This window comes from Castor canadensis, chromosome 12, assembly GCF_047511655.1.
Source record: "Castor canadensis chromosome 12, mCasCan1.hap1v2, whole genome shotgun sequence".
NCBI classification, from domain to species: domain Eukaryota; kingdom Metazoa; phylum Chordata; class Mammalia; order Rodentia; family Castoridae; genus Castor; species Castor canadensis.
The window spans coordinates 114,531,785-114,547,124 of NC_133397.1; the positions used below are offsets into that span (position 1 = coordinate 114,531,785).

The window sequence follows — 15,340 nt, forward strand, 5'->3', positions numbered from 1 at the left end:
GAAAACTATAGATGATCTCTAGGGAGGAGAGGGGTTCCAGGAACTTGGTGAAATTGAAGGTAAAATTGTTCAAGTGCATTTTTCTAGGGACTGTAGATGTAGAATGTGACTGGCAGCCTGAAGGGGGATGGAGGTGCAAGTTTGTTCCACAAGAACCTTATAGTAAAGAGAGTGAAGCATATGGTCCTTAACTCCTGACAGGAAGCTTGTTTGGGTCACAGATGGTAGAAGAGCAAACAGAACCAGTATTGTGGAAGCCACTATCTCCCGCCTTTTGAGTTGGCTCCAGATTTGCTAATGAGTCTCAGTTACTTTGGACTAATTGGGTGCCACCAAAAGCGGCGATGTCACCAAACTGGGGCCTGCCAAGAACAACTGCTCAGTCAGACTTTACTGCATAGGGTGCAGAGTAGACAGGAGTGGAATGATGTCTTGGTAAAGATGCTGATATTTGTCCAAGAACTAAAGCAAAGGAGAGGAAGAAAAAAAAAAATCCCAAGAAGGGCTCCAGTCTTGGCTCCTTCATGGCAACTGCTTGCAGCACTGTTTATTCAAATGTGTAATAACAAGCACCAGAAAACAACATGCAACATTCTCCCCCCACCCCTGATCTGCAATTCCTGAGAGAGGAGACCAGTGACCATGATGTTGGTGGGAACTCATGTCTAAGAAAGGTTCTAGTTGGGCACCATGGCAGGGTCAGAGTCAACCAGGGCAAAGGGCAAGTGCCCTGCCTGTTAGCCTCCTGCAGAGCTGGAGAAACCAGACACCTTCTCCTACTTCTGGCTCCACTAGGCAAAGCAGTGATGCTAGCCCTGGTCAGAGGGGACAAGTCCTATAAGGACAGCCCTACCCTTGGGACTTGGCCCAGCCCTGCCCTCTGGAGGTAATGAGGTGAAATGGCCTTTCCTCTTAGGGCAATCACAGAAAAAAAAAAAAATCAAGGCTCTTTTGGCTGAAAACCAGCTGGCCTCTTGAGCAGAAGGAAGCGCCTTCTCTGCCTCAGAGAGAGCTCTGAGCTGGGAGTCTTTGGCAGACGTGAATACCACCTTTTCCCTAGATGAAGGGCCCGTTGCTAACTTCACCCCCCAAATGAGAACACTTTATCCATCACATTTCAAATAAATTATAAATACAGACACAAAATCCAAACAAAATTCCAGAAGAAGCTGCTCACAGACCCCCAAAGGGGCCAGCATAAAGAAAAATGAAGGTCACCCCTTTGTTCTCTGTGTCTCTGGATCTATAGGCAAAACTATCCCCCTTGTCCTTGAGTAACCATGGGGACAACTCAGGACAGAGTTTCAGACTTAGAAACATTCTCATCCCCATCTCCTTTCTTCCCTCCTCAAATCCCTTCCCCCAAATCTAAAAATGAAAACAAAATACTCTAATTCTTTTACTGAAGGACTCTGGAGCATTTGGGGATGTGGCCCTAAGTCAAAGGTCCTAAGCCCCAGGTACCTAAGTGTGGACAGCACTGAGGGAGGTGAGGAGGTTGAAGGGGGTTGACTCAGTCCTGAAGAGAGATTAGTACAGGCCACATTCACCCTTGGGATGCTAAGTGGGCCAACTGGCACTGGATTGGAAAATGGTTGGATTCTTCTGTCTTCATCCTTCTGTGATCAGGGAAGACTGAGGTGTTTTGAGCCAGGCAGGAGGCAGGTGGCCCTTACCCAGTTAGCACTCTCAGGCCTTGGGGCCCAGAGACAGACTGAAGGAGGTGTCAGGAAGAGGAGACACACCAAAGACAAATATGGAACTGGGTCCCGAAGTGAAGAAGCACCAATAGCATCGGCCTGCCCTGGACTGAGGAGGGGATAGAGCCTGGAAGTAATGAGAAGCAGGGGAAGACTGGGAGGAACAAAAAGAGGGCATTATAAAGATGGGAAGAATATGGACGATGGTGCTGGGAGGGTAAGCATAGAAGAAGGGAGAAATGGGCCCATCCATCCATGTCCTGGGGCTCTGGGGCAACTCAGCTTTGTGATGGTCCTTTAGATCCTTCCAAAGCCCCTATCTGGCTCCACATGAATGAAAGGAAGGGCTGGACAGACTTCAAAAATGATCTTGAATGCCTCAGACCCAAGAGGCAGGGGAAAGGAGATGGGCTGAGAGGTGGGGTAAAAGGAACCCAAAATGGAGATACTTCTAGGCCTCTCATCTTATGTCCTAAGTATGAGATGAGGCCAAGCCCAAGAAGGGCAGGGAGGAAGGTAAGGAGTTTCTAAAGTAAGTAGAGTTTAGAGTGCCCCATCCGGGAGTGTGGGAGGACAAAGGGGATAGAAGAAACTGATTTTGCCAGCAACTTTTCCTGGCTTTCTTCCCGAACTTGTATCTCATTTACAGTTTATCTGCCCCCACTGAATCCAGGCCTCATGTGGACCCTCCACAGGCCCTTTCTAGGCTCTTGGGCCTCCCGGTTCACACACGGTGGGACTTGTGGGCAAGCAGAGACTAGAGAAGACAGTGGGAAGCACACGGGTTCTTGGCAGACTGAGGTCAGACACAGGAACAAAATGACAGCCATTGAAGGACATCACCAAACGACTGTTGAGCCCTCCACGCAGGGACCAGGGGCAAGGCACCCACCAACCTCCCCCCTCCACTATTATCAAGACTGAATAGGGAATAGAAAGGTGACTGGTAGGGATCAGTTTTAGGGTTCCGGAACTCAGAGAACCTCCCAGCCCTTGCCTGCAACAGAATCTGGTTCTCCGAGGCTAGAGAAGTATAAGTGAGACCCCCTCAATAAGATGCCTGGGTCTAGGCAGTAGATAAGAAGAACTGAGCTCTTGCCATCCAGTGCTGCAGCAAGAGAAAGGACAGGAAGCCAGTGGGAGGGCTACCCAGGTTTCTGACAGCTGATGCCTGCCCATCTGTCATCTCAAAGCTCAAAGCCTAGAATGATGGGGAAAGGGACGTTGGGGGAGGAGAAGGAAGAGGGAGGTCTTGGAAGCTGGAGATGTTGAAGAGGTGCTGTCCAGGTAGAGTAGACAGGTGGGGGCTGCTTACTGCTTCTCCACTGCTCCCTGCTCAGCTGCACTTTCCTGGCTGGGGCCCTGGCCCTGGCCCTGGTCCTGGTCCTGGCCTTGTCCATGCCACGGGGTCTCCTTGAACACAAACCAACAGTTCCCGGCCCACAGGAAGAAGTTGATAAAGCCAAAGAGCTGAAAAAGATATTAGAGGAATTTGTGAGACTAGTAAAGGAAGGTCACATGAAAACAGGGAGGGGAGAAACACAGAGGGCTAGAAATACTAAGACAGAGAACTGGAACTAGAGGCAGGGTTCAAGGACATCACCTATTACCATATTCCCTGAAGAAAGTGTCAAAGTCTGTACACATGAGCCCAAGATGTGGTCATAGCTGAATCTGGACTCTGGAGTAGTAAGAATGTACAGCAGAGGGAGGAGCTGAGAGTTACAGGCCACAGCGCACATGGGGCCTGCTTGGAACACCTTCTGTAGGATGGGTATGGTGGGAGCTGTCCAAGGTGCTCCTTCTCTAGGATTGGAGACTCAGCCAGGACTCCATTCAAATAGCTTTGTTGGTTGGTTATTTTGTTTTGTTTTGTTTTTTTGAGACAGGGTCTTGTTATGTAGCACAGGCTGGCCTAGAACTCCTGATCTTCCTGCCTCAGCTTTCTGAGTGCTGGGATTGCAAGCATGTGCCTGGCTCTATTCAAATATTTATTTAAAATGTTTTAAAAGAAAGTAGTTAAGGGGAAGAGTACTGATGTTTGCAATTAACTTTGAGGAAAAAATGGATTGAAGACTGGACACATGGCTAAAGTGGTAAAGACCCTGCTAGCAAGCATGAGGCTCTCAGTGCAAAACTCAGTAAAAAAGGATTGATTAGTCAGGCATGGTGAGGGACACCTGTAATCCCAGCACTTGGGAGGCTAAGGCAATAGTTCTAGGCAAGCCTGGCCTATATATGGAGACCCTGCCTCAAAAAAATTCTTTCAACTTTACTGTATGTGTGAAAAAAATTACATAAAATGTGGGAGGATAAATCTATGAGCAAGGTTCCAATAAGTTCCAGAAGGTTTCCTGGTGTGCAAACATTTCAATTGTTGGCCTTGGGGAGGTCAAGGCATTTTCAGAGTGGGTCTGAGATGGCTTAGGTGACAGAGAGCATTTGATTAGCTCAAAGCCTCAGCTATTCACCTCAGTATGGACAAATTTCAGTGTCCTCACAACCGGGATGGCTGGACACGTGACTACAAGCTGGACCAACCACTACCCCAAAGCCCTTTTCTGGTGTGGAGGGCGAAGTGACAATGAATCCCTTCTCTCTCCCCCTGGGTCTGCTCATAGCTCTGAGCCCAGCCACAGCCCTAAGCTCCTCCTCCATGTGCTCACATGTGCACACACATCCTGTCAACAGGCAGGAAGGGTGGGAGGCAGTGGAGGACAGACGGGAAATAGGAGTGACTCTCTTATTCCAATATGTCTTCTCAGGACAGCCTCAGGTGCAGGGGAGAGTAGCTCTAGGTGCAGGGGATGCCAGCTCTGGGGACACCCTCTCAGGATCTCCTAGCTGGGACAGGCCTGGGCAGCTGAGCTAATATGCTTGCCCCAGACCCCTTCAGTGACCACGGGTCTCACCACAGAGATGTTGGCCAGCCCCATAGAGGGTGTGGCCCCGGCACTGCACACTGCTTCCTCTCCATGGCACACGGACATGGCTGCAGTCAGGCTGGATGGCCTTGTAGCCCCTTTGACATCCGTCAGGCCCTTGCCCCAGGCAGCTGCAGCTACCAGCCAGAAGAAGGTGAAGGAGACAGTTACACAGAAGTCCTGGGAGGAGCAGAGGGACAGGAAACACACTCAGGAAGGCCCCATGATTCCCTATTTCCTTTCCTCTTATGTTGCACTAGAATTCTGGGATCCCAGGACAGTTGCCTCTTCCCATTCTACTTGACACCTAGAACCTCAGGGGGTCCAGATGGTCCTGAGGACTGTTTGCTGACACCAAAGGTATGCTGCCACTCAGGCTGCCCTACTCCTGCCCTCAGAACCAAGGTCAGGCAACAAGATGTGGAATTATCTACTAGTTGGTCCCAACCAAAAACCCAAGGAACCTAAACTCTCTATTCTTTCATCTCTACTTCCCCTTTGATCACGATTGTTCAGCTATCAGTAGTGGCAGAAGGCAAATTGAGGAGAAAATTGGGATTATCTGAAGTATATGATCCATCTTGCACACCTGAGAAAGTAAATGGAATGATACTAATCATAGCTACCATTTATCAAACACTGTGAGACAAGCATTACTTCATTCCCATTTTATAGCTGAGGAAACTGAGGTTTAGAGAGGCTAAGCAGCTTGCTTAAATTCATATCGTTAATGAGTGTCAGTGCTGGGATTTGAACCTAGTGGCCTAATCCAGAGCCTGATTCTTTATGCTGCTATTGTGCCTCCCATGAGCAGAAGCAAGTGATGGGAGGTTGGTAGAGGCAGCAGTTCCATGCAGAGATGTCAGGGGCCTAGGGAAGCTACCAAGTTTGTCCTCCAACTCTGACATCAGCCGCCTAACAAATGTCTCCTTGGTTTCTTGGGCTCATCTCTCTGGCCTGTGCTCACTCACCACCAGTGGGAAGCGCCTGTTCTCCGTGTAGAGCTTGTGAAATCGCAAGTACAGGACAAGGGCAGCCATGGTGTAGAAGAAGGAAAAGATGCCAAGGGTCACAAAGAACTCGGCAGGGGCAGAGAAGTCCCCCATGAGGTGCATGGTCTTGGAAGTAGAGTCATCATCACAGAGAGGCATCTCATACTGGACCCGGTGCAACCTGCAGGTGGCAGAGGAGGTCATTCTGAGCTAGGCAAGGCTCTCTTTCCCTGCCCTGGGAGTGGTCTTGTGCAGTTTTTCACCCTGAGAGTCTTACAGAGCCAAGAAAAGGGTCCATGTAGGGAGGAACACTCTGGAGAGAATCTTGCAGTCAAGTCAGGAACTTCTCCAAGATTCTATTCAAAGCCTGCCTCTCCCCAGCCACCACCCTACACCCATCTGCCTGCCCAGACAAAGTCTCCATGTATTTCCAAGTATCTCCAGGGTCCTTTAGGTCACAACCACAATATATATTTAGAATTCATCTATTTCTAATAGCCAAGCCACCAAACACATCAGCTTTGTTCTCCCCCCTCCCCCACAGAAAACACATGTCCAGGTTAAGCAGTGGCCAAATTAAGATTTACTCAACCATTCTCAGGCCATATTTAGGTTCTCCAATTTAGCTGTGAATAAAGAGGAAAACATAGCCTATTGTATATATGAGATACTTAGCTCAGTTTTCGTTCTCCTCTAAACACGCACCCCCACCCTGGGCTCCCAAATACCCAGGAAAACATTTTCTTCTCTACCTTCAGGTCAAGATGTGCCTTCTTGTAGTCTGGTGGTACCAGGTGAGCATCCCAACATCAATTATAAGTACTAACAAGCTTCCTTACTTCAAAGTGGAGAGGAGGCTGCTGAGGGTCAAAGACAGCTCCCCAACTTGCCCCAGACTTCAGTCAGCCTCCATCCCAGTGCCTGAGTTCTCTTTGAGCTGCTGTGACCAACTCTGAGCTGACCTTGGATTGGAACACCATAAGAATGACCTGTGTTTCCCTTACATTTTTCTCATGTTAGTATGTCTGAAATGGTTAATAGGCAGAAAGGCTCCAAGTCATACCATTCTTCTTGAATCTGGAGTGGCACACAACAAATGGTCTTCAGGTTTTAGGGAGGAGGAAGAGAGATCCTGCTAATCTAGTGAGAGAGGCCATGCTGGGTCGGAACAAATTCCTGCTCACCTGAAGGGATAGCCGAACAAAACAATGATGGAGCTCACGTCCTTGGCTTCGTTGTTGCAGCGAACCGTTGCTCCTGTTTCCCCGCTGTAGGAGCCGCATGACCCGAAGGCGAAAATAGCAAAGAGCTGAGAGAAAGTGAATCTCTTTTGAGAGTTCAAAGGCCTCACCTGGCCACGGTAAAGAACCGCCCCCCCCCCCTGACTCCAGCAGGTGCAGATGCTGAGGGGTGAGGGAGGCAGGGAGGGAGGATTTTCTTTAATCACATCCCTCCTGGGCAGAGATCCGTGACCGCTATCTGCCTTTCAGCTCAGGGTATTGTGTTCACAGCACAGGATGTTGGACCAAATAGCCAAATGAATATTGTAGACTTTGAATGGTGTCACAGAGGGACAGGAAAAGTTGCCAGATGCCTCCTTAAAATGATCATTGACATAAAACCTCTGAATTTCGGGCTTTGGAAACTTCTATCTCAAACTTAATTTTCCTCCCCAAGAGAAAGGCATCTTCAGAATAGATTCCCTTCCACCAACCCAGATCACACATGCCCACAGTGCTTTTCATTTCTCCTTTGAACCAGTCATGGAATCTTGTTCATACCTTGTTGCTAACTTCTGGTGGCTTCCTGCCTCAGTGGAGGTATAGGACAGTTGGAGGGGACAACTTCTTTTCCCCAAAAGCACATTCCCTTCCAGCAGCAGTGCTGGCTGGGCCAATGCTGATGGTCCTGGCTCAAGCCCAGAGAAAAGTACCCTTCACTTGCCTTATTAGTCTCCATTATTTCCCCACTAATATTTCTGTTTGTAATCTGTTGATGCTGTCATTTCTCAGTATTAAGAAGCAGAGGTGTTTCAGACCACTTGAAATTATTTTCTTCTCTGCCTTTCATCACATTTGATTACATCTTCTACCTTTGGTGAAATTAAATGTCCCCATCCTATGATTCCAGATTTCTGCCTGGGAAACACACTTTGGTTAGAAAAGGAGGCAAAAAAAAATGAATTTCAGCTGGGCATGGTTGGTACATGTCTGTAATCCCAGCTCTTTGGCCACTGAGGCAGGAGGATCTGAGTTCAAGGCCAGCCTGGGCTACAGAGCAAGTTCCAGGACAGCCTGTGCTATACAATGAGACCTTGTCTCAAAACCAAAACAAAAATTTGGCTCTTATTCTCCCTTTCCCACATCATGTGCTCAGCCCTGGTTCACTGTGCACCTACCTGTGGCTTGTACATGATGCGATTGTTCTTATTAAGCAGTAAGCTTATTCTGTTAATTTTTCATTTTCTGTATGTTTCTCTGTTTTGTTTTGTTTTTTTGAGGAAACTTCAGTTATTACAAAGGCAGAGACAATCATGGTGGCCTGTTTCTTGTACCCATATGGCCATGTATGTTTCTCTGTAACTCAAGTGTTCTAGATATTAAGCACCTAAAAGTCAGCTAATCTATACTCCAGTCCTGCATTCAGTCTAGAACAAAATTGTACATTTTTTTGCTAATGCCTGTTGATGTTAAGGCGTGAAAAGAGACCTGAATTAGGAGTCTGGAAATCCCTATTACTAATTACTCAGGTGATTTCACTCTCTGCATCCCAGCTTCCTTGTCTATTAAATGAGGGGTCTGAACATCATATAGAAGCCTTTTCTAGCTCTGGAATTCTCTCACCCTCTGAAGTTAACACTATTAGCATACCCTTGGCTAGATTTGCCAACAGCTGTGCTTTGCCCCTGGGTGGTATCCGGTGCCACTGCCCCGCCTTTCGTGGCCTGGCCTGGTTCCATGCTAAAGCCACTGACTTCTATCTAAAGGTCAAAGTGTGCACCTCTGTTTTCAGGAAGTTTGTTCCAGTCAGATGAGAACTATCCTCCATTGGTAAAGACACAAAGGAAAGAAGGCAGGGTCACTTCTATGTAGTACTACAAACTTCCACATCTGAATTAAACTATGCAGGCTGCAGTAGAGTCCTTTTTGCTCACCTTCTTAACACAGCCTAAAAGAAGTCACTGCATCATTACTCTTCACATACTCAAAGCTGCCTCCCAGACAGAATGATGGAACTTCCCTAGCTTGTCCTCAGAGGAATTTCCTCAACTTTGTTGGCTTGGTGGCTCTTTGATTCCACCTAGAAATTTCCTTATTCCTCTTAGTTTCTGGTGCTCAGAACTGGACACAACTAGGGTGTCACGTTCTAGAAAGGGCAGCATGGTGGGATATATTTTTACCCTTTGGCAGTTAGTAAGGAGTAACTCCTTAGAGACTTCCTAAGAAAGTATGTAGGGATTCCAAACCATTCTAAAGAGTGAATGGTTAGTTATGGAGTCTTCTCTTCCCTAATCCTCCCTTGACAGGCACTGCTAAACAGCTACAGAAAGAAGACATTTATGATAGAGCACTTGCCTCTAGCAAGCCTTGAGGCCCTGAGTTCAAACCCCAATACTGCCAAAAAAAAAAAAAAGGTACATTTCTCAAGCAACTATTATGTACCAGATACTGTTCTAGGCACTACTATTTGGCAGTAAACATAGAAGGAAAAAAAAATCTGTTCCCATGAAGTTCTCACTCTAGGGCTGTACTATCCAAAGCAGTAGCCACTAGCCAACTGTGGCTATTTAAATTAATTTAAATAAAATAAAATTCAATCAGTCATACCAGCCACATTTCAAGTGCTCAATAGCCACTTGTATAGATTATACAACTTTTCCATCATCACTGAAAATTCTGCTATGTGCAAATGGTAACTTTGAGCTCCTGCAAGTTCTGGCCCCTGCTTTCTGATTTCTCAGAATATACCTGTAATAACTTCACTGCTAACTCTACTCTCTTCCACTCTAATTATTTGGAAGTGAGGAATCTCTGAACATCACTCATGATGGGTTTTTTACTTACAGAATACGTTTGTTTATTTTTATTTATTTATTTATTTATTTAGTGCTGGAGATTGAAGCTGGGGTCTTAAGCATGCCAGGCAAGCACTGTTCTACTGAGCCATATCTCTAACCCACAGACACATGTTTAAGTCTGAGCACTAAGCAGTCAGATAGTGCCAGATAACAGATGGTTTGCTATATAAGCGGATAATGGGAAAGTCTGAGGAGAGCCTCAGGTTCCCAGAGCAACAAAGCAAAAAGGATCTCAGAGATTATCAAGCCCAATGGGCTAGTTTCACAGAGATGAAAACAGAAGCCCCAAAAGATTAAGTGACTTTCTCAAAATCACGTTTAGCCAATGTGAGAGCCTAGCTTCAACTTCCCATCTCCTGATTTCCTGTCCAGAGTTGTTTCTATTTCATTTATTTATTCATTCTACACTTATTGAGCTCTACTTTGTGCCTAGATACTAGACATATGAACATGAGTAAGATCTAGTTCCTGCTCTTGAGAATTCACATCAAGAAAGAAGTGTCATGTTAAAACAAACAAGCAAAAGACAAAGCCTTCGTAACCAGAGTTACTAAGGCTAAAGGAGGAGTCTCTATACTATGTGCAGAGAGGATTCAAGGAAGAAGGGAGTATCTCTGTGCACTGGGCTGCAGAAGCAGAAAGACACACTCTAGCCTAGTCCCTCCATGACTCCACCTTTCTGTACCAGATTTGCTTCCTTTCCTAACTGTGCAAGGGACTAAGCCCCATGGGTGAGAGGGAAAGAACTGGAACTACCTCTGTCACCATGCACAAAGCTCTGAGATGAGCAGACTGGTCATAAAGACCAGCAGCCAAAGATAGAGAACCTGAGAACAGAGAGATTTCTAGATTTCTGGTGTCAACCAGTTTTCTTCCTCCTGGACTTGCATTGCTGGGAATAGTGGTGATCATATTCTGCCTGGTACCCCCACCTCTTCTTCCTCCTGCCTCTGCATCTCTTTTGCAAAAATGTCAGAATAACCTTCCCAGTGTAAAGGTGAGGCTCCACTTGAATGCTGACTTGCTTGGTGCTGACAATACAGTTCAGAAAACACCAATATTATCAGTTAGTGCAGTGCACGGGAAGAAAACAAGGTCTTCCCCAAATCCTGCTGCACAATCATCCTATTTTTTTAATGGACTCTGGTGATGTCCTTTCAAATTCTTCACACTTACTGAAATAATTTCTTTTCATTACAGAGACCCCAGAGTCAAATAAGTGACTTTGGTACCTGAAAGTGAAAAACTCATCAGAAGGACACCCCTATGTAAAGGTAATATGACTTATTTATATGGAATAATGGCTGAGTCGTCTAGAGATTTTTTTTTTTTTGCACCTTACCATCAAGCTGAGGATTTGCCAGTGATGTTTGAATAATCTAACCAAAGCTGAAACCTAGACAGTCTGAATAAGGGGAGAAAGTTAGGGGAAAGGAGAGGTTTGGGAATAGAAGGAAAGTGAACCAACACTTACAGAAAACAGTCACTATGGTCCTCCTGAATGCTCTATGCATTACCTCCTATAATTCCCCCAGCGAGCCCATAAGATGGGTCTTACCCTCATTTACAGATAGGTAAACTGAGCTTCATAAATATTTTATCACTAGCTCAATTTTCTAGGGCTAGAAAGCAGAGGAGATTGAATTTAAACAAAGTCCATGTGACCCCAAAATCTGCCTTCTATTTAAAACAAACAAAAAACTAATTCCCAGGCCGGGGGTGGTGGCACACAACTGTAATCCCAATACTTGGGAGGCTGAAGCCAGAAGATTTTGAATTCATGGCCAACCAAAGCTACATATTAAGACCCTGTCTCAAAAAAAAACAAAACACCATAACCAACAAAAACTAGTTCTCTGATAGTTGGTGTACACCCAGGTTATTTGGCTAGCTTGGTATAGACTTAGAGTTTAGAATAGAAATTGAGGAAGATTAATTAATTTCTGAATCTTTTTGCTTTGTTTTTTAAGACAGGGTCTCACTATGGCCTTAAACTCGTGATCCTCCTACCTCAGTTTCCCAAATGCTGAGATTACAGATGTTAACCACCAAGCCTAGCTTAAAATCTGAATCTTAAAGACACTCTAAGCTAAACTCCTCCTGATCCATGAAAGAATCACATCACTTTCTTCTCATAAGGATTCTGCAAAACCTTTGCTTTTTGGCAATAATGACGACAAAAGTTTTCAATTACCAGTAAGATAACTGCAAGATTTGTGTTTTCTGTTTTTCCTCCTCTAGTCAGGAGCATTTGATCCCTCCAGGCAGAAAATGGGTGAAAAATCTAAGTGACATTTTCACCATCATTTCTGTGCTACACATTTCTGTACTTCTATGTTAACTCATCTGCAAAGATTCAAAACAAGTGAAACTCATGTCCTGAATTTAGGGTACCTGGGATGGCAGAAAAACCAAATATCTTCTTATGATTCTGCCCTGTGAATGAAGACTAGCTCACTCCCAGACTCCTGGATTTAGCAGTGTGAGAAAAAGGGGTCTCTGTTTTGTACAAAGCTGAAGATCATAAAAATCAAACACATCTTAATTCCTAGGGCATCAGTGCTGGCCCTGGGCAGACAATGGGCTATCTCCCTAGGAACTGCTTTGTGCAAACTTTATGGAGTTGTTAAGGTTACCGGGGCTGGAGAGAATAGTAGGATTGAAGAAGGAAGCTTTTCAGAATTCCTCCAGGAAAGATGAGTCCATGGTCTAATAACTTCATTGTTTCCCTTAGCCCATGACAGTCTAAATGTTAGATACATTTGTCTAGTAATGGTAAAACTGTACCCTTATATTTTGGACTCTGCTCCTCTGGATTGCTTATAATGGTTCTTCTACTTCTGGATGCCAGTCACTTGGAAGCTTACTATCATTCTTTGTTTTTTGGTGGCACTGGGGTTTGAACTCAGGGCATCACACTTGCTAAGCAGGCACTCTAACAACCTGAGCTACCTTGCCAGTCTTTTGACTGATGGGTTTTTGTGAGATAGGGTCTCGTGAACTATTTGCCTGGGGCCGCTTTTGTACTGGGATCTTCCTGATCTCTGCCTCCTGAATAGCTAGGATTACAGGTGTGAGCCACTGGTGCCTGGCTAATATCATTCTATATTGTCCCCTCAGTACTTAAGTCCTAGGTCAGAACAGGGAAGTGGCAGGAGGTGAAAGAGCTCAGTCAGCAGTTGGTCCCACTGCTCTTGAGGCAGTAGGGAAAGTGGAAAGTCCTCACCAGGTCCAGAGAGCTCCTCAGGCTGGCCTGTAGCCCCGATCAGAGTCTCAGATGTCCACGGATAATCCCAAATGCACTATTGCCCGGAATTCCAAATTTGGTGATTCTCATCCAAACCATGACTTAGGAGTTGATGACACAGTGCTAACTCCTGTCTCCAGTGAGTTCAAAGTCCTTTAGAACTCAATCCTCCTAAGTATTAATGGTAATTTATTCCCTAGCTGAGTTCTGTCCTGAGAGCATATTAAGTTATTCACATACCATTGGTATCTAACTTAAAATTTCTTCTTCAGTAGTGCACTAAATGATCCCCAAAAAGTCTTTATGATTTGCAAATTTGTCACCCAGGAGGTCTTGGGCATTTCGAAGAACAGAGAGCATACCAGTGTCTCAAAGAACCAGTGAAGCAATGATATATTTCCACTAGACCAAAACAGGGGAAATTGAGGACCTGGGCAAATGAGTTTTCCAAGGTCATAGGGTAAGTCTAATATAGGCTCATATCCTAGCATGCTAACCTATTTAAAGCTTAAAGGAACCCTACCAATGTCTGATCCACGTTTGACTAATGCTGGAAACTGAAGTGACTTGCCCAAGGTCAAATAGCTGAGAAAGGCAGGTCCAGATCTGGAACTCAAGGCCCCAGCCTCGCAGGTCTGTGTTCTGGCTTACTCTGCATGCCACATGTTAAGGCTGTCTGTGATTTTTACTGTCTGGATTTTTTTCTTTTTCTTTTATTTAATCTTAGGACCTGTGAGCTTCACTCATTCATTCTTTCATTCATTCACTCACTCTCTCCCTGAGTTTCAGAAACCTCTCAGACAACTCTAGTGACCTCAACTGGGAACCTGTCCCCTGAGTCCATTCCCAGGATTGCCTAGGTCCTACAGGGTTTGGGAGTAGGATGGTTTCTATAGCCCGCCTCCTTCCCTTCCAGTGCCCTCTGAGGCTTCCCTCACGGTGAAAAACGGACCTTATCCCCTTCGTCCTCCTCCCCCTCCTGTCACCAAGGAGTGGTATGTGCAGGATCAGAGTTCTGGAAAGGTTACACCCGGGTCCTCTCGCCCGAGTGAAATGTGAGCGCCCTGGGCAAAGGCTCCGTGCACATAGAAGGACCGAATCCGGGACTCCGCATGCCTTGTTCCTCACCCTCCTGCCACCGAGTGCTGGAGAAGCAGCCCCAGCCCGCCCCTCCCCCGCCCACCTGTCGCCGCCCCCCACCCTTCCGCGGTGATGGCCCGACTGCAGCACCTCCCCAGCCCCCACCCGGGCCACATTGCTTCGGGTCAGCGTCACAGCCCGGGCTCCCGAAATAGCCCGGGGTTGGGACAGAGACTCACCCACTGGAGAACTTTGATGAAGCCCAACGGCTCCTCCAGCCGCCCCCAGCGCAGCCCCACAAGCAGGCGGTCCACCTGCAGAGACAGAGCCAGCGCGCGGTGAAGACATCCGGGCCGAGGACTGCGCTGTCCCCCCTCCTCCTACTCAGACTGAGAGATGAGAGGGTGGGATGGGGACAGGGGTCGGAATCCGATTTAGGCCCGATGAGTAGGTGGCGAGGGAGACGGTGAGAGAGTCCCCCGGGCGCGCGGGACGTACCTGCTGGCGCGGCGACTTGTCCGCGGTGCGGCCGGAGCTCTCCGTCGAGGACATGCTGGCGCGGCGGGGCCGGGGCGCAGCACCGGGGCTCGGCTCCCTCGCCGGGAGGCTGCGGGGACCGCGATGGAGTTGGGGGCTGCTGGCTCGCGCCCGTCGGCGGGCCGGGATCCAGGCTGGCGGGGTGGGTCGTGGGGGCGCTGCTGCTTGCGCTCGCCGAGGCTGTGGCCACCGCGCTGCCCCGCCGGCTGGAGAAAGCCCTCGAGTCCGATTCAAACTTCTGTCAAACTCGCAGGCGAACTTGCAATCCGAGTCACGTGGCGGGCGCTCGGGAACCTTGCTCCCGCCCCCTTCGCTCCCCAATCTCGGCTCGCGGGGCGCCTTAAAGGGACCTGTGGCCTCTGCCCGAGGGCAGCCCCGCCGCGAGAGGGCTCCGATTCTTTTGCCAGAAGCCTTCAGGGCTGGATCCCCATTGGAACCCCACAGCCTCCCCAACACCATGGCAAAGGTCGGGAACCCCAACCTGGAGCGCTGGAACGCGCAAGACTCCTAGTGGATCTCTGCGTTTTTCTGGATCCTGGATTTTCCCTCTTCTTCCATACCATAATATTCAGAACGTCAAAGATTTTCATAAGGCATCCTTAGTATTACCGCTTGCTTCCAAAAATCTTCACGAGCCAGTTCGGAAGAAAAGGGGCACTAGAATATAAACTGGTTTTTGTTGTTTGTTTGCTTTTGAGAGAGTTTTGCTATGTAGTCCAGGTTGGTGTCGAACTCACAATCCTCCCGCCTCTGCCTCCGCAGTTGTGAAATTACAGGTGTGC

General features: G+C 47.3%; 1 protein-coding gene across 1 annotated transcript; it reads right to left on the bottom strand.

Moving 5' to 3' along the window:
* Positions 1-518: 518 nt before the first annotated feature.
* Positions 519-14,817, bottom strand: Sypl2 (synaptophysin like 2). The gene is made up of 6 exons (XM_074050828.1): positions 14,520-14,817; positions 14,261-14,335; positions 6,801-6,925; positions 5,596-5,797; positions 4,613-4,804; positions 519-3,170 (listed from the first exon to the last, which is right to left on the bottom strand). Exons 1-6 carry the CDS (start codon positions 14,571-14,573, stop codon positions 3,012-3,014), a joined length of 807 nt encoding a protein of 268 aa, XP_073906929.1. The 5' UTR covers positions 14,574-14,817; the 3' UTR covers positions 519-3,011.
* Between the last annotated feature and the right edge of the window lie 523 nt (positions 14,818-15,340).

Bases quoted from the DNA above. Each gene is read 5' to 3' on its own strand.
- Sypl2 (XM_074050828.1), bottom strand. From the start codon at position 14,573: ATGTCCTCGACGGAGAGCTCCGGCCGCACCGCGGACAAGTCGCCGCGC. The intron at 5,798-6,800 runs GTGAGCAGGAAT...TGCCACCTGCAG, and splicing joins TTGTTCGGCTATCCCTTCAG to GTTGCACCGGGTCCAGTATG. The intron at 4,805-5,595 runs GTGAGTGAGCAC...TGCTCCTCCCAG, and splicing joins ACAGGCGCTTCCCACTGGTG to GACTTCTGTGTAACTGTCTC.